At 38.1% G+C, this 23,625-nt stretch overlaps 3 protein-coding genes across 3 annotated transcripts; 2 read left to right on the top strand and 1 right to left on the bottom strand.

Annotated features, from left to right (window-relative positions):
- Nucleotides 1–7,274: 7,274 nt before the first annotated feature.
- Nucleotides 7,275–10,644, top strand: LOC137722690 (uncharacterized). The gene is made up of 4 exons (XM_068461751.1): nucleotides 7,275–7,807; nucleotides 8,574–8,810; nucleotides 8,919–9,136; nucleotides 10,106–10,644. The coding sequence occupies exons 1-4, from the start codon at nucleotides 7,532–7,534 to the stop codon at nucleotides 10,284–10,286; spliced, it is 912 nt and encodes a 303-aa protein (XP_068317852.1). The 5' UTR covers nucleotides 7,275–7,531; the 3' UTR covers nucleotides 10,287–10,644.
- A 5,125-nt stretch (nucleotides 10,645–15,769) lies between these two features.
- Nucleotides 15,770–19,342, top strand: LOC137723519 (probable LRR receptor-like serine/threonine-protein kinase At1g12460). Its single transcript, XM_068462722.1, has 2 exons — nucleotides 15,770–17,573; nucleotides 17,665–19,342. Exons 1-2 carry the CDS (start codon nucleotides 16,402–16,404, stop codon nucleotides 19,148–19,150), a joined length of 2,658 nt encoding a protein of 885 aa, XP_068318823.1. The 5' UTR covers nucleotides 15,770–16,401; the 3' UTR covers nucleotides 19,151–19,342.
- A 1,044-nt stretch (nucleotides 19,343–20,386) lies between these two features.
- Nucleotides 20,387–23,130, bottom strand: LOC137723328 (probable aminotransferase ACS10). The gene is made up of 4 exons (XM_068462492.1): nucleotides 22,480–23,130; nucleotides 22,240–22,368; nucleotides 21,363–21,523; nucleotides 20,387–21,259 (listed from the first exon to the last, which is right to left on the bottom strand). Exons 1-4 carry the CDS (start codon nucleotides 22,948–22,950, stop codon nucleotides 20,404–20,406), a joined length of 1,617 nt encoding a protein of 538 aa, XP_068318593.1. The 5' UTR covers nucleotides 22,951–23,130; the 3' UTR covers nucleotides 20,387–20,403.
- Nucleotides 23,131–23,625: the final 495 nt, after the last annotated feature.

Genomic DNA, 23,625 nt, shown 5'->3' with positions numbered 1-23,625 from the left:
TTTTCATCGTTTGTAAACTTCAGTTTCATCTTTGTAATTCAGAGAAATTAACTTCAGTTCCAGTTAGCATCCTTAGCAGAGCCCGAACATTAGGACATTTAGCTTGTTGAAACCGAAAATTAGTCATCCACTTCCTACGGCAAATTAGAAATCCTGGTCCCTAAAGGGAAACTAATTCGTTTATCCTAATCGTACAAGTAATAGTGAGACACTGACGAGCTTATATATGAGTTTACTAAGGCTAAATCGATGAGTTTAGCCGATACGAAGCGAATATGACTTTCCCAGATGCTCTTGTACATCTACAAGGCACGTCATTGGACCAATTTGGCCTTGTTTATGCAATCAGTATGTGCCCATTTGATATGACACATAGACGGTACACGGTACACAGCTTCTTTATCACACAGACTGGGTGGACTCTGTTGCATTTACTGTATCTACGAGACTCCACCGTGCAAACCTCCTTTCAAGATTCATCTCTCTCTTGAAGAGCTCAAGTAAGAAACTCCGAAAGGTGGTTGTCGATGCAAACACAAAGGATTAAGAAGCGGTATCCGCTTTATTGTTGTTGTAGCAGTTAAAATTTAAGCTTACTATGAATTAGGATTATGGGAGGGAAAATTTCTCACACATTACAAAACAAAAACGCACGGCTGCAACTTTGAAATGAAGCCTGTACATAGTCCATGAAAAATCGCATGGCTGCAACTAGCGTTTAAAATTTCTTCATGTGGCTGTTTGAACTTGATTTTACACCATCGGTTCGAGTAATGAAGGTCGTTGAATAAGCAGGATTTTAGATCGTTGAACGTTAAAATGGTTGAAATCATTTTCAATTACTATTGAGAAATAATATTGTGATTTTTATCATAATAATTATCTCTTAATAATATATTGAATTATCTAGAGCACAATTGGGTAATAAAGTCTTGATGATTTGATACAATGCCGTGTGGTTTAATATTGCTGCAATTTCGTGGAAAGATCGCATGACTATCATGAATGGAGTCAGAGTATGGCACGATGATTATCAAGTTCACGGACTAATAAGATAATGAAGAATGCATGCACGGATATAAATGTGATGGAGGATGATGATTACATTTTTGATAACTGGCAAGGTGATGGAAGATCATGATTACATTTTTGGCTGCAATGGGTCTGCACTGATGAGACAAACAGTAAGGGGGGCATTCTCTGGCTTCCACATGGAAGATTAAATGCACCTGTACATGAGAATTATCTCAAGGATAATTTCAAATACATGCAAATTAGCAATGTACGGAAGAAGGTCAGTGCCTTGATATGTCTGGCATCAGGATAGTATTCCACGAGTCAGATCCTACGATAGTACGACACATCAAGCAAGCTTTCTATAAATACAAGGCATTCTGCATCATTCAGGTCCTTCAATTCAACACATAAATTGCCATGCGCAAAGCTTCTTAACAACCTTGAGATTTTATCCTTCTGCTCTTTCTTCGCGCCAACACATCTCAGCAGTGGCGACGCCACGTGAGGGCGAGGAGTGGTGGACGCCACTCCCTTCGCCGGAAAACAGGACTGGATTTCTGGGTTCGCCCCTCCCCTCGCCGAAAAACTCACTGGTTCAGTCAGGTGCGGATCTATTAAGGGACCTAGGTGGTTCCGGGACCACCCGAAAGTCCAAATAATATGCTATAAGGACCTCCGAGGACCACCCAAGTTTGGGCACAAGGTGGAGGATAAGAGGAGCGGGGCTGCAGAGTTCTGGTGTTCTGCAAATTAGAAGAAGGAAGAAAAAGATTATTTATCATTTAAGTAAAACGGTGTGTTTCACATAGGGCTCGGGTTTGAAAACACCCTTTAGTAAAACGGTGCGTTTGGTGCACTTCTTTAATATATAGTTTTCACAATTTTTTTTTTTTTTTGAAAAAACAAAAACAAAACGGTTCAAATTTGAAATAGAGAACCATTCCTTATCCCCACCCCATTGAAGGCCACCCACCAGCACAACACTAGTCTCCTCTCCAGTGTCCACAGATCAAATAGTTCAATTTCAATATTGGATGGTTTCAATCATATACGGATGTTTTTGCTCCAGTTGACAATAAATCTATCATGACACATTTTTTAGTATGAAATCTCATTGGGGACATATTTAGTCTTTGTAATTTGTAATGTTATTTTTGCACTAATATGGTTATTGATTATTAATCTGATTCTATGATTATTGATAAAATTATTTTTTAGGGTGAAAATTAAAATTTGAATTCTTGATTATTGATTAATTAATTGAATTATTACATAATGTATACAATTATTCTTATGATTAGTTGAATTGAATATTTATTCATTGAATAATTTGTACGCTTATTGGTATTGCTTAATTGAATTGTCAGTTGGATTAATTATTATGCATATTAGTATAGTCTACTCTAGGATTAAGAGTGTAAGAATTTTTTTTTCCTCTCCATTTTACAGTTACGTAATGGAACGATACTATAAGAAATAATGCTTAAATCCTCCTTCAAACATTTCGAGTAGTCCTTCTCCTTCAAATATTCCAAGTGGTCCTCCTCCTCCTTCAAATATTCCAAGAAGTCCTCCTTTAAGTATTCCGAGTAGTTCACAACAAAGTGAGGCCACTGAGTTAGATGAAATATTGGCGAATCTTCCTGCAAACCCTGGACATAGACGTCGAATGCTTGATTATCCACCTAATTATCGTGAAGCAATTCGTAGACACTACTTGACTTCGCCCCTCCCCCCGTCAAATTTGGATAAACAGCACTGTGAAAGCAACCGACGACAACTTCAGTTTGGATAAACAACACTGGAGCATTATAATCAATCGATCAAGGAGCACCTTTGGTTTGGATAAACAGCACTGCTTTGAGACCAACTAGTTATTTATCCAAGTCTCGGTCGACAAGGATTTTTGAGTCTTTGTTGGTAGAGGTCATCTCATCAGCCTTCTCCGCGACGTGAGGTGTTACAGGTTACCAGGCTCGGCACATTGGACGCCAAGTTGTTTTATGATTAGATATTCACAAGTCAATTTTAGAGTTCGGCATTTCAACAGCCGAAGCACATTTACCATCAAGACATACATCTCTTTCGAGTATTTGTGTTCATATAGTCTGGTGTCAGTTCAGCGTGCTTATACTCTCACGAATATAATCACCATGACCAAACCCGGAGTTGATGATCCGTGAACTTCGCAAAACTAGCAGCCTTGTCTTTAGGCTCTAGAACCCAAAAGCCGAGACATGTTCCTTCCTCAGCCGCAGTAGCAAGATCAAGAAGTCAGCAGCGCGCTCAACACAACATTAGCATATTTTACTCTCCGGCCAAGCTCGGCCTACGAGTTGGCACGCCCTACACATAACCGAAGGACGTAGTTAGCTCATTAGTTACTCAACATGCACGCCACGTAGGCTTGTTAGTTTTTAGGGTCAACAGTGGCCAATATTTTCATGGAAATATCCAAAAAGTCGGAAAAAAAAAATATATGGAAGGGGGGTGAAGTCTAAACTTCACTTCATATCGTAAAAGTTCTTAAGTTTAGTCTAAAATTGACATATATTGTCAATATTTCTAATACATATTTTAAATATCGGAAAAATTCTTATATTTTGTCCAAAATAATGTTTGATACTCCCTAAGATTTCATTTTAAATTTTCATCATTTACATCTAAATCAACCGATATCGATATTTGATATATCGGTTGATATTTTCACAAATTTGCATATCGATATTTCTACTGACGTTGATATTTTCAAGACCGGCTGCAACCTTTTCAACATGAACCAGTTATTCATCTTCCTTCTCTCTCGACTTTTACTTCCTTCAATATTTCTCCATTAACTTCTACATAGTTGAGACCAGATTCATACGATAATTTGGGATTGTCACTTTCTAATTAATATTTCCCACCGATTTCACTGTTTACTGCTTCAAATTGGCACGCCCGATTTCCGAAAGGGATTTGGAAACCAGAAATATAAAGAAACCCTACAATTAAACTAATTCTAAAACCTAGCTACTTGTCTTAGGTTTTTATTAATCAAGGCAAATAAGAAATCGCAGACACTCAATTTCCTAAAAGAAAACTAATTTCTAACCCTAGTAGGAGTGAGACTTCACTCAGCTATATATCACTATAAATACAATAATAAAGGCCACAAGCCGCAGCTTCACCTTCAAAGAAAACGTACCATTCAGTCATTCAATCCCAACCACGACCACGGCAACGACTACAATATAGTTGTGACGGTAGACAACTCAGGCCACCCAGATGATCACTTGCTTTCAAAGTTTCCTCAAGTCTCATTTTCTTTGGAAGTTTTCCAAAGCTACCATGTCACTGGCACCACCAGTTCGATTCGAGACCTGGTCGCTACACTAACATTTGATATACACTCGTTACCATCTCAGGACATCGTATCAAATATGTTACATAACATACATATCCCGTTCCCGTTGGATAGGCTACAATGGAAGACGCGGCATGGTGTTAAACACACTGATGATAAGCCATTGAAAGACGTTGATGACATGCCTTTGCCATTGGATAAGCCACGATGGAAGAAGGGACGTGATATTAAACACACTGATGAACCACTTAACGGCGTTGATGATTTGATCAGCAACATATGTCACTCCGTTAAGGATATGCTTGTTGCAGGACGCAAGAAGCTGGTCGTGAGGATCAAGATTGAGAAGCAGATTAGTATCTCAAATCAACAATATGATACGATTAACATAAGAAGAGACCTCGAACACAAATTAAAGGATTTCCTTTCTGTGCTTTCGCGTTCAGGTTTGCTACAACAGCCACATGACGAGGCACACAGCCAAGCTTCGATGAGATCTGCTATGGCTTATTAGAATGAAATTAAGTCACGTGCAGCCGCTGCAGGTTTGATCAATGATTTTAACAGTGGCAGTACTAATCACAGAGGAAATTATGGAGTAGAGGATGTTAATGCATTACTGCTAGAGATAAGTATCGTGATGGAGGCTGCATCGGGTGAATATCAATTGTCACAGTCTAGGCCAAAGCCGGCGACCAAGGTGTTCGTTGAGGCCTTGGACGCGTTTATAATAACCGATAGAGTAAATCATGGTACGAATGCTGAATTATGTGTGGTTTGCTTGGAGAAGATGTTGAGTGGGGAAGAAGTTACGCCCTTGTCATGCTCTCATATGTTTCATGCAAAATGTGTTGTTCAGTGGTTCAAATCCGGTCATACGTGCCCTGTGTGTAGGTTCGAGTGTCCGACTGATTGATGTGGGTTCTAAATTTAATTATCGTAAGCAAGATTTCTCTGTATTATTTTCTATATGAAGTCGGATTAGTGTTCGAAACTATACCATTACATCCTTAAATATTTCGAAAGCTTGCATAAAGGCTCGATGCGTGTATTGTCTTTGATCCATTTGCTCTTTGTTTGATAACAAATTAATTATATAATAATAATAAGAAAATTAAGGGCAAATTTAGGAGTTTGATGGCACATTTTCTTCTTGTAGCAATAACTTATGCATGAAAGGTGATGATATATTTATACATATTTATAGTTCGACTTGGCTAATCCTTCGTAACTTTTCATTTCTTTTCATTCGCTTCAAGTTTCCGTACTTTCTGTTTTTCTTCAGTAATATTATGCCGATTTTGATTAAAAAATACTTGTGTGTGGAAGACAATGTAAATTGGGGCATAGGGCATGGCTTGAGTACTAGATACCTTCTTTGTGTGCATTGCTTTACAAGCAAGGCACAATATATTCCGTGTTCTGAACCTTGGTCGGCGTTGTTCCCTTCTCAAAACCCAAATTTTCTCTTTAGCCAGGCTGTTACACCGAGAGCATATCTTCTACTCATTTTTTGTGTAGCCTCTTTTTAGCCCTCTATCATTGATTAATACGTGTTAAGTTTATAATTATAAAGTTAAAAAAAATTAAGTTGATAAGGACATATAGTATTGAATTGGCTTTTTAGTCAAAATGGTTTTTGAGATTTACGTAACTCTTCACTTTAGGTCACTTAGTACTACGGTTTAGTGATATTCCTCTTTACTTGTAAGTGAGAGGTCGTAGGTTAGATTATCGCCAAATGCAAATTTGAACCAAATTTTAAAAATTATTATAACTTTTAAAAGTTTTTACTAACTTATTTGTTTTTAGCCGTTAAATCAAATTTTAAAGGCCTGGATCACTTGATCCCTAGGCTTTGGAGGGAAAGATCTGAAGAGGATCTCTTTTCCTATTTTCACAAACAAAAAGTGCATAATAACCCCTTTTTTTTTGTCAAATAATAGATTTTGTTAGAATAGATGTTAGATTAACCACCGATTGGATTCGAACCCACGCCGTTATGCAAGGGCTCAACATCTTTCCACCACTATAGTAAAGAGCCACTTGCAATGCATAATAACTTTTCAGAATGCCAATAATGACACCTAAAATAAAATTAGCATATGGACACACACAAAATGTGTGTGAAATTTTGTTCATTTTTGTTTTTAAAATGGAAGGAGAGAGGAAGAGAGTGAGAGCGAACATGGGAGTGGGGAGAGAAGTGGGAGAGCTTTATTTTTTATTTTTTAATTAGATATATGTTAAAATCACATGTAGGTGAGATTTTGGAAAAAAAAAAAAGTTTGGTTGTGTGAAATTACATTACTACTCATATTTCTTATTTATGGTTAGTTTTAATTAGAAGGTTAGAATGATAATTTCATAGAATTTTAGTTGACAATGAGGTTCCATTAATATATAGTTTAGATAAATATAAAACTCCGTCTAATCAAAGACCAGTACAGAGTAAGGGAAAAGGATCCTCGCCAGATCCTTTTCCTGGGGATCCCGAGGATCACGTGATCGTAGTCGTTCATCGTATATCGTATGGTCAATTTTCGTTAGGTATTATTTATATTTAATTATAAAAATTAACCAGACAATATACGATAAAGGATCATGATCATGAGATCCCTAAGAAAATCATCCGACGAGGATCCTTTTCCCAGGGCGAGTGCTTAAAAAAAAAAATACAACTCGGTGATTCACCTAACTCATTGAGCCCCAAACCTACCGTGGCGGTGAAGAAACGGCAATCCAACACCCGATCCCATGTGGCCCCGCTTACATATAACCGTTACTCCACCTGTTGCTTCCTTCGTTCTCATCGCGCCACTAAAACGTTACCGTGTCTTCGGGTGGCAGTCTCGTAAATACAGCATCTACGTTATATAATATCTTATCGCTGTATATAAATGTTCGTTATGTATTCCTATAGGCTGTGAGAGTTTGGGTGTTCGTTTGCGTGTGCTTTTCGGTTCCAATTCATACATTCGATCGCCTCTGCGCAGCTACCAGTCTTCATGGACTCGCGGGCCTTCTGATCCATCACCAAACATTCGCATTGAGCACACTCTCTCTCTCCTAGGGCTCCAATTTCCCCCAAATTTCTCGCAATTTGGAACCGAAACTGAGACCAATTGGGGGGTTTCTGCGGCCTGATAAAATTCCTAGGGTTTTCCGATGACCTATGACGATTGTGAGGATCGGGGAGAGGTGGTGCCGGAGCTGATTTTGAGAATTGGGGGCGAAGACGGCAAAGGGGACTATATGAAGTTGGGGGATGGTGATCGTGGCGGTTGTGGGACGGCGGAGGGGTTTGAGGCGGAGGTGGAGCCACCTTCTCCGAGAAAGTTAGCTTCTTTGTGGTATTGGGTTAGGTTGGTACTGTTGGTTATGTGCTTGGGGTTGTTGGCTGGGGTTTTTGCAAAATGGGTCGGACCATATTTCATGGATAACGTAAATTGTTTCCCTTCTTTTATTTTTCTTCTGTGTTTTTGTTTTGGGTTTTGCTTAGTTGTTATCTAGGGCTTGTATGTAAAACTCTGGTTGATTGTGTTTCGGTATTCGGCATCCTTATTTCTGTAATTTTGGTCCATGTTAATGGGATGTGTGAGTTTTTTTATTGGAATTCATCAATTTGTTGTTCTGAATATACAATCAACCGAACTTGCTGATTTTGTTACTGCCATTGTCTTTGATTAAATGGGTTTCGTTTCTTTTCTCAGAAGAATTTGTACATTTGAGAATGCCCTTTTTCCTTTTTGTGGCAAGTCCTATGTTCCTGGAATGTAAGACACTGCTAATTTGTGAAGAATTAAGCTTTGGTGAAATGGGTAGTCATGTGCTACATTTGGGATTATAGTTGCGAGCTTGTATTTTCGGTGACTTTAGCAATGTTGATGGCTGTAGTCATTTATGTGGCAGTGACATTAAGTACTGAAGCACACTCACTATAATCAATGTTCTGTTTCACTTTTAAGCGGATTTCGAATATTTTAGACTAGATAGTAAATAATTGCATCTTGCCGTTAATTCATTGCATGGTGTCTGCCTAAAACCATTGCTGCTTTGGTGAATAAACATAGGAGATTAAGACTACATCATGGTTATTAGATGTTATAATCCAGCGGTCTTGTTTATGATTTCTGTATATTCTTCCTATTTCAGCTAGCTTTGTCATAATGTCTTTTACTATGCTGACTATTGATGAAATCATTTATAGGAGATTATTCCAATTCTTAACTGGGAGACAAGAACATTCAGTCCTCCAGTGCTTGCAGTTCTAGTCTTTGCTTCTGTGGCATTATTTCCCACCGTACTTTTACCATCGTCACCTTCTATGTGGGTGGCTGGCATGACTTTTGGTTATGGCTATGGATTTCTTCTAATCATATCAGCAGCAGCTGTGGGTGTATCACTTCCATTTTTCGTTGGCTCTCTCTTCTACCACAAAATTCAAGTGCGTAACCTTCCGTTTAACATATTGTATTTTTTTCCTTTCATGTTTATGCTATGTGTTTGCGTGCACGTACTTAATGTGGTTTAACATTTCTTGATGCTTATGCAGGGGTGGTTAGAAAAATATCCGAAGAGAGCATCCGTTTTAAGATCAGCTGGGGAAGGAGACTGGTTTCATCAGTTTCGAGCTGTAACATTAATCCGGATTTCTCCATTCCCTTACATTATCTATAATTATGCTGCTGTGACAACAAATGTCAAGTATGTTCCTTACCTGTTAGGGTCCTTGGTGGGAATGGTGCCAGAAACATTTGCCGCCATCTACACGTATGTCCACCTCTCCCTCTCTCACTCATAGGTTCAGTCATGTCTTTATGTCCATCGTTTGAGGACTCTTGCATTTTTTAACACATCTTATGGGATAAATATACGCATGAGTGTGTTGGCAACAAGACTTGTTCATATGTGCATAGGTACCTGGATTGTATTTATTTGTATAATTCTTCTATGTTTGAAAATCTTATGAGGAGTCCAGGAAATTAATGTTTTCGTAAAATGAGATCTTCTGGTGGATGGGGTTGTGCTTAATCTATACATGTTGAACTGTTTTAGTAGTTTTAAGAATATAAGCATATAAGTGCCTCATGTATTAAGGTGATTTTGGAAGTCCATTAAATCTGTTTCCAGAGCTAGATTCACAATTAGGAATTTCCTTGTTTGAGAAAGAATGCCAACTGAATCAAATATCTTTTGTTGGTGAACCTCCATTGATCGTGTTCAATGTAAATGTGGGGTTGTAAACCCATTAAACAATATAGTTTCACTGGGTTGGATGGTTGAAAGCTGCATTTACTGTCCTGGCCTTCTTTAGTAGTTCCCTGCACAAGTATGCACTTGGGTGACCTCACACCACGTCACTATTAATTTCTGATTATTGGTAATGGTAGCTAAGGGAGTTGCCGTGTAGCTTGCTTACTGCAGTAGAATATGCCTAAACATTTATACCGAGTTGTAGTGGCCTCGTTCCGATCAATTGTAAAGGCATCTTCTATGGTGTCTCAATTCATTGTAACCGGTTTGTTAATTATTCATACCAATCTTCCCAATCTGGAGGCAAGAGACTTTTTCACGCTTTCATGTTATACTGGTTTGCTTTCTCGAGTGTGAAGCTGAATAATAGTTTAAGTTCTTAGCCATTTCCCGTCTTTTTCTCATGAAAATTGCTCCGTTTAGATTTTGGACCAATCAATTGTGCTCTAACTTATCCTCAAACTTCCTCTCCTGTTTTCATTGCAGTGGGATCCTGATACGGACGTTGGCGGACGCTTCACATGAGCGCCATGGTCTTTCAGCCCCACAGATAATCTTCACTGTAGTTGGCTTCTCTTTGACCCTGGCTACCACAATTTTCTTCACGGTGTATGCAAAAAGGCAGCTTAAGGAATTACAAAAGGACGAAGAGCCACTGCTGCACTAAAGCTTATGGTTCTTGTTTCGGTTGCAGGAAGACGGAAACACTGTGCGGGATGAAATTATTTTACTATACGGCTTCTTCCGTTGAGCTGTCATTGTATTGAATTGATGCAAATATAAATAGTATGGAAGACGCGGAGGAGAAGCAGCCATGACGTGCATTCAAGATGCTTGACACTATTATACCAGGCAGGCATTTTTTTCTTTAAAACAAGTGTTGATTTGTTCTCTCTCTCTCTCTCTCTCAATTATCTGCTGTATATGATTGAAATGATGCTTCAACGATTGGAATTGAGCTCTTGCAAGATTCTTGACTGTATATAACGAACGACTCATTAGTTTATTGATTTAGATTCCCCCCTCGCTCTCTAGCATATTGATCCGTTGGCTATTATCGATACTTTGATTACATAGGACGAGTCGGCTGGTTTGGCTTTAGTTTTTCTCCTTCAAATAATGAAAACGAGAAACTGTAAGATGCCTTGTTACTTGCTAATGGTTCTAATTACCGATTCGTGTTTACCTAAAAGAACAGAAAACAATATCGGAATATCGAAATTTTCAACTTAAATTAAACTATTAAATATATATAAAATTGTCATAACTTGCAAAGCGTATTCAGCCAGAGGTTATCTTTTGTGGTTATTCATGTTCTGTTGACCAAAAATCTATAAATTATAGCCAACAAGGGGTGGAACAGTGGTTAATGATGAATTCCAGACCTATATTTCACAAGGTAAGTTTTGGGTTCGATTTTTAACATTGATGAATCACACAATGGTGGTCAGGATGAAGCTGAAATGTCTATGCGAGTCTTCCGGCCCCTAGAATGGTGAACTGAATCACACAATAATGATCAGGAGGAAGTTGAAAAATTAGCATATCATTAGCACCTAGCTAAGCTTGTTGATTCATAAATTGGTGCGCATTTTGGTATTTGATTTTCTCATTAAAAATTTTAATTTCTTGTATGAATCGATACATGTATGAGAACTACTTATTTTATCTTGACTAGCAGTCAGAATTTGTCCAAATCTTAATAAAATTCATTGAACCAAAGCCTCTTGTTTCATCACATATTGTGTTTTGTTCATAACACGCAATTTGTTCCAAGTTATTGTCCCATTGCCATCCTACAAAACAATATAATAAATAATTGTATAAAAAAATAATTGTATAATTATATAATAGTTCCAACAGCCAAATATAATAAATAATTGTATAAAAAAAAATATCAACGCAATAACAAATGTGTATAGCAAATTTTGTGTAGAGAGAGAACAAATATTTTTGGGTGCACGGAGTACCCGGTACATTTTTGGTGTTTTAACTGTTAGATTAAGATTTTTTTATTTTTTACACAAAAATTTAACGTCTATAACACTTGAAGTACCGGATACTTTAGAACACTTAAAAGAGTCCCGAGAAATAAGAGAAATTTACAAGTACCAAACCGTCCTCAGCCATGCTTGCCGGACTAACCAACCAAACAATTCAATATTTTGTGGTGCAACCACGGTTCTTTTTTTCATTTTCGGGTTTTCGTCTTGGTGAAGGGTCCGATGATGCAGATAGAGGAGGGCATTAAGTGGGCAAAAAGAACAGAAAATAAAAGATTAAAAAAAGGTATGATAGGTCCATTTAGGACCACCAATGAAATAGCCAAACGTTGCCGTTACAATACGTGTATTTTTTTTTATACAAGTGATAGTGGAGAGCAGGGGCGTAGAACTCGGGACTTTGGTGTAATATTATTGTATTTGATGTAGTACAAGAGTTCGGTCAATTTTGATATAAAAAATAAAATAAATAAAATATTTTAAATTTTGGAAAGAAGAATTAAAATTGAGAAATGCTGGATTAAAGACGAAATGGTAAGAATTAAAGTTGAGATAGTAGATTGAAGATGAAATGGGCTGAAGGAAGACAAACGGAAATTTACAAATTTGATGTTTGACTCCTATAGCAGCATTTGAAAGTTTGTAATAAAAACGAGATTTTTTATTTTTCTATCCGATTAATGTCTTTTTATTTCCTAAGACCTCCTATGAACTTCCCAAGGTCTAATCTGAACTTTCCAAGGTCTGGTTATGTCTATATAAGCCTTTTGGCTTCTATTGTATTCATCAATTAATAATTAATAACATAACTTTTTTAGTTCTCTCAAATTTTGATGGATCCTAGAAAACCTAGTTAATCAAAAGCATACGTTTGTATCCCTCTTTGCTCGTGCAACGTCAGTATTAAAGACAATTTATTCATAGACTTTGGCATGGTCAAATTAACTTATGCAAATATGCTTGGTTTGGTATTGCTGTGCTTTAAAAAAAAATTAATTTTGCTGTGTTGTGAGAATAAGCAGCTGTGAAATAAAGCAGCAGAGTGTTTGGTAAACTTTTTTGTAAAAGTGCTTTTGAAAAAAAAAAAAAAAAAGCAGTATTAGAGTGTTTGGTAAACTTTTATGTAAAACAGATGTGAAAAAAAGCCGGTTTTTCAAAGCTGGGTTTTGCAGCTTCTTGTTTTTGGCTTTTTTTCATCCAAAACTATGAAAAAAAGCTGAAGCTGAGTGTTTACCAAACACAAAAACAGCTCCCAGCTTTTTTTTATAGCAGTTTTTTTCAGAATCACCTCAGTACCAAATCAGGTCTTACTCTCTTCATTCAACTTCGAATCTCCCTCTGTGCACTTATTAATTTACAATGGAACATATTTTGTATATAAAAATTACAAATAAAACAATCTTTTCTTCTTCAATTTTCTTTTAAAAGCAAATTTGAGGTGGGTCTGCAAAGTTTGCTGAGAAGATTCTTCCTAACTGGCTCAAATGCAAACAGCATAGATGTAAACATGTACTCAATTGGGGGGGGGGGGGGGGGGGGGGGGGGGGGGGGGAAGTAAAACAGAGAAGGAAAAGACAAATTGACAGAGTCAGCCATGTGTAAGGATCTAAAAACATCTCCAATACAAATGTGCAAATATGAGATGTAAAAAACATATTTAATTTTTTAATAATGCTAGAGAGATCAAAATTTTAAACTAAATTTGCAAATCAAATTATGTGTCATCAATAAAAAATAAGTACGTTAACCAACATGTAAGTAATAATCCAATTATCAACATCCAAATTATTTGGTTTACAAAATTTAGTTTAGAAGTCTGGTGTCCTTAACATTACCCTTAGTTCTCATTTTACATTTTTGAAAGATATAAATGTGAGTTCTATTTTGATTTGGGAGATGTGAACTTGGGATCTCATTTACGAGAAAATTTTCATTGTGACGAGAATACAAGTGGTACACCAAGTGTTTTAATAGAAGTGGTGGAAGATTTTATTTTTTAAGTTATTAATTTTTTAACACACATATCCTACAATTTGTATGGTGACACGTGATGTATCATCTCGTCTACCTGTCACACTGAAAAATTTCTCCTCATTTACTTGTTTTTTAACTAACGAGTTCCACCTCTGAAATACGTATTTAAAAAAATGTTATTTAATATTTTACTTATATTTTCTGTCCAAGATGAGAATTTTATATCCCCGTCTATTAAAAACCTTTTTGACCAACAAAAATTGTAAAATGCTCATTACAACATCTCTAAATGAGACGTCAATTTCAAAACATCAAATTTTAATTTGATGGTGACTTGGCAATTTGACAAATTGTCCATATTTTTCTTCCACCTAAGATCCCAAAGTTTATTCATTCATATATGTTTAACCAAAATAATAAAAGTTGTGTGATTATTGGTTTAAAAATAAAAATAAAACACTTAAATATGTTAGGCATTTGATGTAAGACCAACTCCAACCCTTGGAGTAAAACCTATAATTTCCCTTCTATTCTCTCCTCCCCCACCCCCCCCCCCCCCAAAAAAAAAAAAAAATCCATTCCAACCCTAGTTCTAATTTGAAGTTAGAAGCTAAAACCGGAAAAAATGCCAGATTCTGTCCAAGAAATAGCCCAGAAAATGGTGTAGGCCCCACTAGTAAGAGTGGAACTCGGCGCTTGAATGCCAGACGAACACTTCAGACGCGACCACTCGCGCCAAGGGCAGGGAACGGCATGGCCCCACCCACGTGGGCATGTCGATCACTTGCGTTAGACTCCAACGGCCTACAATCAAATTTTTTTTTTTAGTTTTATATTTATATATTTATTGAATCCAATGGCTGAAATCAAATATAATCAAATCTAATGGTAAAAAAAAAAGATCTAACGGCCCAAATTTAAATCAAACAGCTAAAATAATTATAAAAGATTATTTAACTTAAAATTCACCCAAACACTCTATAAATACCCAAAATCCACCCATCTCTATCATGATTTTATTCTTTTGTAGTGTTTCATGAGTTTCATGTGTCGATTTAGTGATTTTTCAATATTAATTGGAATTTAAATATTTTTAGGTTAAAATATTCATAAAATTAATTTAGGATCGTCTACATAATTTTCTTTTAAAAAAGTTAATTTAAAAAAAATAGCCTAAATTTATTCTTTAATAATCTGGGGCTAAAATTTTAGGCCATAAGGATTGGAGTAAAAAAACTGTTTAGGTTCAAGCCTAAATTTTCTAGGCTAAAAATTGTAGGTTTTACTTTAAGGGTTGGAGATGGTCTAAGGCAAGTTGAGTGCCTTTAGAAACAACAAAAAACTTATTTGACGCCATTGCTTCATGGTGTCAATTTTGACGTCCTGACACTCATCCTTCTTTTTTATGTCAGCTTTGATATCTTTGTTGGATTAAATGATACATTATTTATAACTGCTATATATTTATGTGACATTTTTTACATCTTCTTTGAAGTCGGAGATGGTTTTACAAGACTTATTCTATCTCTCCTTTGACATGCTCAAAGATGGGCAGTTGAGGGAACTTGACATCAAAGTTAATGCAGACGATTGTCACATCCAGCTGGAAAATAGTAGGTATGCAAATGCAACGTTAAATTAGACTTTTTCTTCCTCCTCTTCTTTTATGGATTTCTAAATCAATTGTTGTTTTATTAAGAGAACAATATGCTTAATTAAGTAATTAATTAACTAATAATATTTGTTAAACAATTAAAAAAAAAAAAGCAACGAAGCCAATGTCTTTTCAAAGTCTCAAAGTCGTCTACTTAGAACGGTTCAATGCAAAAGCAGAAGACAGAGAGAGATCGAGAGAGGAGTTCTTGTCAACTAATAGTAGAGACAAATTAGAAACACCTTCTTCTTCTTCTTTCTTCCTTTTTCTTTTTTCTTTTTTCTTTTTTTTTTTCCTTTTAATTTTCTTTGGATAGTTTAGTGTGACTGGAATCGGGGAATCGGTAGCTTGGTTGGTGGGGAAGAATGAATGCTGTGAGAGAGATGCAGACCCAACTTGGTCCTAGAGAGAGAAACACACACTTTGCTCTCTCTCTCTCTCTCTCTCCTCATTGTCAATTGAACATTATCATTGTGTTTAGACAGACCATAGTACACAGAGCTTAGAAAAAGAGAGAGAGAGAGAGAGAGAGAGAGAGAGCATGCACGTGGTTGAGCATCAGTTTAAGTGGAGGCAGAAAACCTGCTGCGCTTCCCGACTATTATAAGCCGTGACATTAATTTTTGGCTCCCACTCTCTCACCTGCTTCTTTCCAGCCAACCCAAACCCCCACAGCTCACACACTGACACACACACACTATCCTCCATTTTTCTTTTCCCCTTCACAATTAACCCTATAACTCCCTTCCTCCCGTTACTTCTCTTTGTCCCTCCTCCATTCTTTCAAGCCAAAAAGCTCAAATTTTGGTGCTTTGATTCGACCCAGAAGCGAAAACGCTTCTTAAATTTTGGATCTTTCGTTGTTCCTGAATCCTGAGCCTTCACTGAGACAAACCCAGAAGCCAAAATCGTCTCTTTCTGTGCAAATGTGGTGGAACTCTCAGAGATTTCTGCAATTCCAGCAAAACCCAGAAGTAAAAAATGCTGATTTTTTACCATGATCGTGACGGGGCGTTTCGGATACTCGAAAACAAGTGCAACAATGGCAGCAAAGTAGGAATCGGATCTTATCTGCTTCAGATCCAATTACCATAATGCCAAACGGGTACCCCTTTTTTTTACTGCACATATTTACTGTGTAAGTAATTAGCATGAGAAAGCTTCATACATTTCGCCTTTCTCCTGCCCTGTTGTGCTTTGTTGTTGCTTTATTTTTGGCAATCATTGGTGTTACTTCAGTAACTGAGAAGGAGATTTTACTTCAGTTCAAAGGGAATGTAACAAATGATCCGTACAATAGTTTAGGCTCATGGGTTTTTACTGGGAATCCTTGCAAGGATTATGGTGGTGTGTTCTGTAACTCTGCTGGGTTTGTAGATAAGATAGTCTTGTGGAATACTAGCATTGGTGGAGTGCTGTCTACGGCTTTGTCCGGGTTGAAATATCTGAGGGTTTTGACATTGTTTGGGAACAGATTTTCAGGAAGTATACCAAACGAGTATGCCAAGATTCAATCATTGTATAAGATCAATTTTAGCTCAAATGCGCTATCTGGGTCGGTTCCTGAGTTTATAGGTGACTTGCCTAGCATTAGGCTTCTAGACCTGTCGAGGAATGGTTTTACCGGGCAGATTCCATCGGCTTTGTTTAAGTACTGTTACAAAACCAAGTTTGTTTCTCTGTCTCATAACTTTCTTTTGGGTTCAATTCCGGATTCATTGGCGAATTGCTCGAATCTTGAAGGGTTTGATTTCTCTTTCAACAACCTCAGTGGTGGCATTCCTTTGCGAATTTGCGATATTCCCAGGTTAGATTATTTGTCACTGAGAAGGAACGGCTTATCAGGGAGTGTTGTACAGCAGCTTTCAGCGTGCCAGAGCTTGAAGCTATTGGACCTCGGTAGCAATTTGTTTACTGGTTCAGCACCATTTGGGGTTCTTGGATCGAGCAATCTTACTTATTTCAATGTATCGCATAATGAGTTTACTGGTAAGCTTCCTGATTTTACAACTTGTAGTGAGAGAATGGAGTATTTGGATGCTTCATGGAATGAGTTGGATGGAGAGGTTCCTCCGAGCATTACAAACTGTAGAATTCTCAAGGTTTTGGATTTGGGGTACAATAGGTTGAGTGGGAGCATCCCAGAAGTTCTTGGAAATCTGGATACGCTCGTCGTGATTGAATTGAGTAATAATTCAATAAGCGGAACTATTCCAGAAAGCCTTGCAAGCATTCAGCTGCTTCAGGTCGTGGATTTGCACAATCTCAACCTCGTTGGTGAAATACCCCATGATATAAGAAATTGCATGTTTCTTCGTGAGTTGTGAGTCCAAATACATTACTAACTTGTTTACATTTACATGAAAATGCATTTGAATCTAAGCGAAAATATCTTATGTTTGTTGTTTCTGCAGGGATGTTTCTGGTAATGCCTTGGAGGGAGAAATTCCTCAAGGTCTTTACAACATGACTTACCTTGAAATCCTTGATCTCCATAAAAATCAGCTCAATGGAAGCATCCCGCCAGACGTAGGAAACCTGCCCAGATTACAATATCTGGATCTTTCACAAAATTCACTTTCGGGGCCAATTCCTTCTTCCCTTGGAAACCTAACAAAGTTAACCTATTTTAATCTCTCCTCCAATAAGCTTTCAGGCACCATTCCTACAGCTATTCAAGGTTATGGCTCCTATGCATTTATAAACAACCCCTTCCTCTGTGGTGCTCCTTTGGACACACCTTGCTCAGCAACTGGTAATGGTACTATGACTCCCACTTCGAGAAAACCCAAGGCTCTTCGTGTCCCTGCCATCATCGCAATTGTTGCAGCTGCAGTGATTCTTATTGGAGTATGTCTCGTATGCATTATGAACATCAAAGCCCGTAGAAAGAAGCAAGCTGATGTGACATTGGTTGTTGAGAGCACGCCACTTGGCTCGACTGATTCAAATGTTATAATCGGTAAGCTGGTTCTCTTCAGCCAAAGTTTGCCTTCAAGGTATGAAGACTGGGAGTCCGGCACAAAAGCGTTGCTTGACAAAGAATGTATAATAGGTGGTGGATCAATTGGTACAGTCTACAGGACGAATTTTGAAGGTGGTGTCTCAATTGCAGTGAAGAAGCTTGAGACTCTGGGAAGGATCAGAAACCAAGATGAATTTGAGCAAGAAATTGGACGACTGGGCAACCTTCAGCATCCCAATTTAGTAGCATTTCAAGGCTACTACTGGTCCTCGACAATGCAGTTGATGCTATCAGAATTTGTTCCAAATGGGAATTTGTTTGACAATCTACACGGCCTTCATTATCCAGGTCCGAGCACTAGCAGAGGCAATAGTAAGTTGTACTGGTCTAGGCGATTTAAGATTGCTGTGGGAACAGCAAAAGCACTTGCCTACCTTCACCATGACTGCAGGCCTCCTATTCTGCATCTCAACATTAAATCCACCAACATACTGTTAGATGAGAAATACGAGCCAAAGTTATCAGATTATGGGTTAGGGAAATTGCTTCCCATCTTGGATAATTACGGTTTAACCAAATTCCACAATGCAGTTGGATATGTTGCACCAGAGTTGGCTCAGAGTCTGAGACTAAGCGAGAAGTGTGATGTGTATAGCTACGGAGTGATTCTTTTGGAGCTGGTCACAGGGAGGAAACCGGTAGAGAGTCCAACTGCAAACGAGGTGGTGGTTCTGTGTGAATATGTTAGGGGGTTATTGGAGAATGGCTTTGCTTCAGATTGCTTCGACAGAAGCTTAAGGGATTTTGTAGAGAATGAATTGATTCAGGTTATGAAATTAGGGTTGATTTGTACATCTGAGCTCCCTTCGAAAAGACCAAGCATGGCTGAGGTTATTCAGGTTCTTGAATCCATCAGAAACGGATTGGAGGCTTAGTTTACCTCAGCATCGGATCAACGATGCATCTTCACTGGAGAAGAGGTCAGGATGATAGTAGTTAACTTGAAATGAAGGTTGGATTAGTTGGGGAGAGTAGGAGGGTTTTGCATATAGGGAAAAACAGATACAATTCATTGTATTCATTTGGGGTTTACCAAAACCAATTGTTTTCTTACATTCTTCAAGCCTGCAAATAAAAACATTCATTTACTGTATGTCATTGATAGACTAATACTTATTAAGAAATGTAGTAGCATTTTGTTCTGGTTTCATGTGCACAAATGGATGGAGAGAGAGAGGGAGAGAGAGAGAGAAGAAAGAACGAAATTTTCCTGAAAATCTTCGATGAGAATTAACTGCGAGTAATTTTTTGCGGTGAGTCACACCAATGCAGCTTCCACGTATGTTATAGCACGTCTACCGTGTGAAAATTGGTTTGTGTACCATTTTTCTCTCCATGCATACCTCTGTTTGATTTTAACCCTTAAATTGAATAAATCATAGGAGACTCAATGACAGAAACAAACTAAGGTGTGTAGGAGAAAAATGGTGTCCGAAAAGCATTTCACTACTACACCTTAAGTACATAACATTTCAACTATGTTGTTCATCCACATTATAACGTGTGAATTAGTAAAACCTCGTAATAGTGAGCGGTTCAGTAGAGAATTTCTCCTTTTTAGTTACAAGATAAACCAATAACCAAGTGTATTCTATTTGGGTTAAGGGCTTTTACAGTTTTACTCCTACCCTTCATGACTTCTCAGCTCATGCCCCTCTATATAAATTTATCTCAAATTTAAAGGCCTAATTGCTTAGAAATGCAATGAGCTATGAGTCCTCTTTAAATTAGCACATGAAAAGCACTAAAATTTGAGAGCAATTTGTATGGCGTGCGTAAATTGCCACGATAGTGTCCTATGCCGATGATGCATGAACATATGAAGAAAAATTAATACATGTCCTTGTGCCGATTATACAAGAACATATGAAGAAAAACTAATACACATCCATATGTTATTGGCATGGAACACCACCGTAACGGTATACTCGTGCCATCCAGTTACTCCTCAAATTAAGGAGCTATTATATTGGACTTGGTCAATTGGAATTTTGATTGTGCTTAGTTCTTGGATCCAGTGTAAAGCTCTGTAATGACCTAAACAAGAGTGTCTCTGAAGCTACAGCAAGAGCTATTTCTTAAGAAAAATTCTATGCAACCTGAACCTGGAGAATGAATGAACAATATTTCAACTGTGCGATTTACAGGTTTCGGAAATTTTCCGAATTCGTTCCATAACAACCGGAATATCTTTTTCAGTCAACGTTGTAAAACAAAACCGAAACCATCCGGGTTCAATACAATGACATGATGAACCTGGAGTTACATTTAGCTTAGCTACATTCAACAACCTATCCCAGAGCTCAAACTCCCCTTTCTCGCTGTAAGAGCGGATTAACCCGCTCATGTCAGCCCAACAGCTGAAACCCCCATTGCTCTTTGTGCACTCAATGCCCAATTGCTTCAAACCTGTCACAAATTTTAGGTACATTGCACGGAGCCTTTCTCTACTAGTATCAATGAACTTCCGGATAAATTTGGTGTCTGAAAGCATAGAGATGAGCAACCGTTGAGATGGGGAGGACATGGAGGAGAACCTTGTCAACTTTTTAGCAGCAGCCAGAACATTCTTGTTATAGGAGTAGATAGCGCCGGCCCTAAAACCTGGAAGAGAGAGGTCTTTCGATAGACCATATACTATATGAACTCTGTTCCGGTCCAGATCTTCCGATTCAACAATTTCTGCCATGCTTACAAACTCTTCACAACCATGCATCGATCCAGAAAATATTTCATTCGAGATTATATGTATGTTCTTCTCTCGGGCAAAGTCTAGAAGGTTGTAAAGTGATTCACGACTATATAAACTGCCAACAGGATTTGACGGATTTGAAATTATAATCCCACGAACCTTTAAACCGCGTTTCTTTGCCTGGTTGAATGCGCGGTCAAGAGCAGTTATGCTCAAGTTGAATTTGTCAGCACTACGGCATGGAACAGGTATAATCTCTACTCCAGTTCGCCACTTTACATCTCTGTCCAAACTGCATATCACATTCAAAAAGTCATGATTCTTAGAGCTAGAGAGTAGAGATACTTAGAGACAGAAACTTTCTAGAAATGTCGACATTAATTAATAGTTATTACCCAGGGTAATATGGCGCCGGAACAAGAAATGCATTTCCACTGTCCGCTAGGCAGAAACTTAGTATCTCAATTGCAGGTGTTGCACCGGCTGTCAATACTATTTGCGAGGGGTCGAAGAAAACTGACTTCCCCATGACTTGAGACATGAATCCTGCCACTGCCTACAGGTCTGGAAAAATTAGAGAGGGCACAGAAACTCAATGCAGGGCAAAGAAAACTGACTGCCACTGTTTATATGGAGTGCTTATAACTGTTAGTTATAAGAAAACAGACTCGCATTCAACCAACAACTGCTAGTTCTAGTCTTCTAGAAAGATATACCATTTTCTAGCCGACCTGTGCAGATTATCAACTATAAAGTTCACAAGCAATTAATTGTATTCTACAGGCAATAAATCATTCGGAGAAACATTGAAACCACATTCAGTTAGCCACTTAACACCGATTGTCTCAAGTGACTTTGCTATTCTGATATTCCCCAAATTATTGAATCGGACCTAGACTAGGATAAAACTTTTGAACATTAGGTACATTTTGCACCAAAATCTCAACCATTTTGAGTCATAAGTTGGACACACTTTCTGAAAAGTTGGGTGCATATTCCACCAAAAGTTCAACCATTTTAGACATCTCAATTGTTATTCAAATAGAAAGCCAAAGCCAAAAGTCAATTTCCCATATTAACCAAACAAACCATACGAATCGATACAGAGAGTACAATATTGAAACTCAAATCAGGTTCCCGTGTTAACCAACAAAAACAATATATTCGAAATTCGACTCAGACCGTTACACGAAAGGACATAACTTCTAATATCAATTGGAATTTACATAACTTGTAATCACAAACTTGAAATAAGAGTAATATGAAACTTACCACTTTTAACTCCATCAATCCATCAAGAGGCTGGTAGCAAACAATACCACTAATTCCAAGCTCGTCGCCACCCAGAATCGCATCCTTTGCATTATCCACAAGCCAATCCCCAACCAAATCCAACGATAACTACACCATTAAATTCCCAAATTTAAAGTCTAAATTTAATCCCAAAAAATTTTGAAATTTGAAAAAAGCTGAAGACTTGAAGCAATACAAGCCAAAGCAAGCTCGACCCACCTTGTTTTCATCCAAACCCAATTGAATAACCCCATTCTGATTACCCAACTCGTCATACGGATCCTCCGCCACCTTCCTCAACCCAACGTCGTAGGGCGACTCGCCACCTTTCAGAACCGAATTGGCCCGACCCGATACGTAAACGGGTCCACCCGCGCCCCTCGGCGATAGGAGCGTCCGAGACAGGGACCTGGGCAGGACTGGAAGTTCCACCAGCTGTCCGGCCTGCTCGGACTCGGATTCCGGCGAAGGCGGAGGCGTAGGCGGGTTGGGGTTGGAGCGGTGTCTTTTCAGGTAGAGCTGGAGGAAATAGAACAAGGCGCACGGTATGAGCGAGCCCAAAACCAGACCTCCCCTGCCTTGGACGACGCCCTGGAGAGGGACTATAACTCTCATGCCGGTGGTTCCGCCGCCTCCGCCAGTGGATTTGGAGCGGTTGGTGTATGGGTCGGCGGGCCGGGTCCGGGTCATATTGGAGACATGTGGGGCGGGATTGAATTAGGTGTTGGGGTCGTCGGAGAGTACAAAGCTTGGAGAAGATGGAGGCGGAGGAGGAAGAAGAGTAGAGGGGCAGCAAAGGGCAAAAGGGTGGTGTGTGGGTGACACTGTGGGAAGAGTGATTCCAATTTTTGGGTCTTATTTGATTTGAGGAATGATGATTTTGTTATGTATGTGCGCCGTTCCTTTTGTTTGAGGCGAAGATTGGATCTAGTCGTTGGGATTTTTGGTGGGATATTGTACCTCACTTTTACTCTTTTAGCCTTTCCTCCGTGGAAATATTTTTTTGATAATTAAAAAAAAAAATATACCTGTGAAAAGTGCAGAATAAAATTTTTAAAATGCTAATAGCAGTTCCTAAAGAAAATTATATATACTTTTTTAGCCTTTTTGTGCTTGTGACGGTTCAAACTTAGGCTTAGGTTTTAATTGGTTCCAAAAGTTTGATTATAACTTGTATTTAGCTCATTCAAACTTAGTTTGTAACTTGCACGAACTAAGATTAAATATAATGCTTGTCCGATAAATAAGTCGAACTTGAGCTTTTAGTTCAGCTCATAAAACTCGTAAGCTGCATTTATTTACTTCACTTGCTTCAAGTAATTAAAAAATGAGTGAGTGGTGATGTTGATTTTAAGCAAGATTCTA

This window comes from Pyrus communis, chromosome 17 (genome assembly GCF_963583255.1).
Source record: "Pyrus communis chromosome 17, drPyrComm1.1, whole genome shotgun sequence".
Lineage (NCBI taxonomy): Eukaryota > Viridiplantae > Streptophyta > Magnoliopsida > Rosales > Rosaceae > Pyrus > Pyrus communis.
Note: the sequence above shows the minus strand (reverse complement) of the source record. Positions and strands in the feature narration are given on the sequence as shown.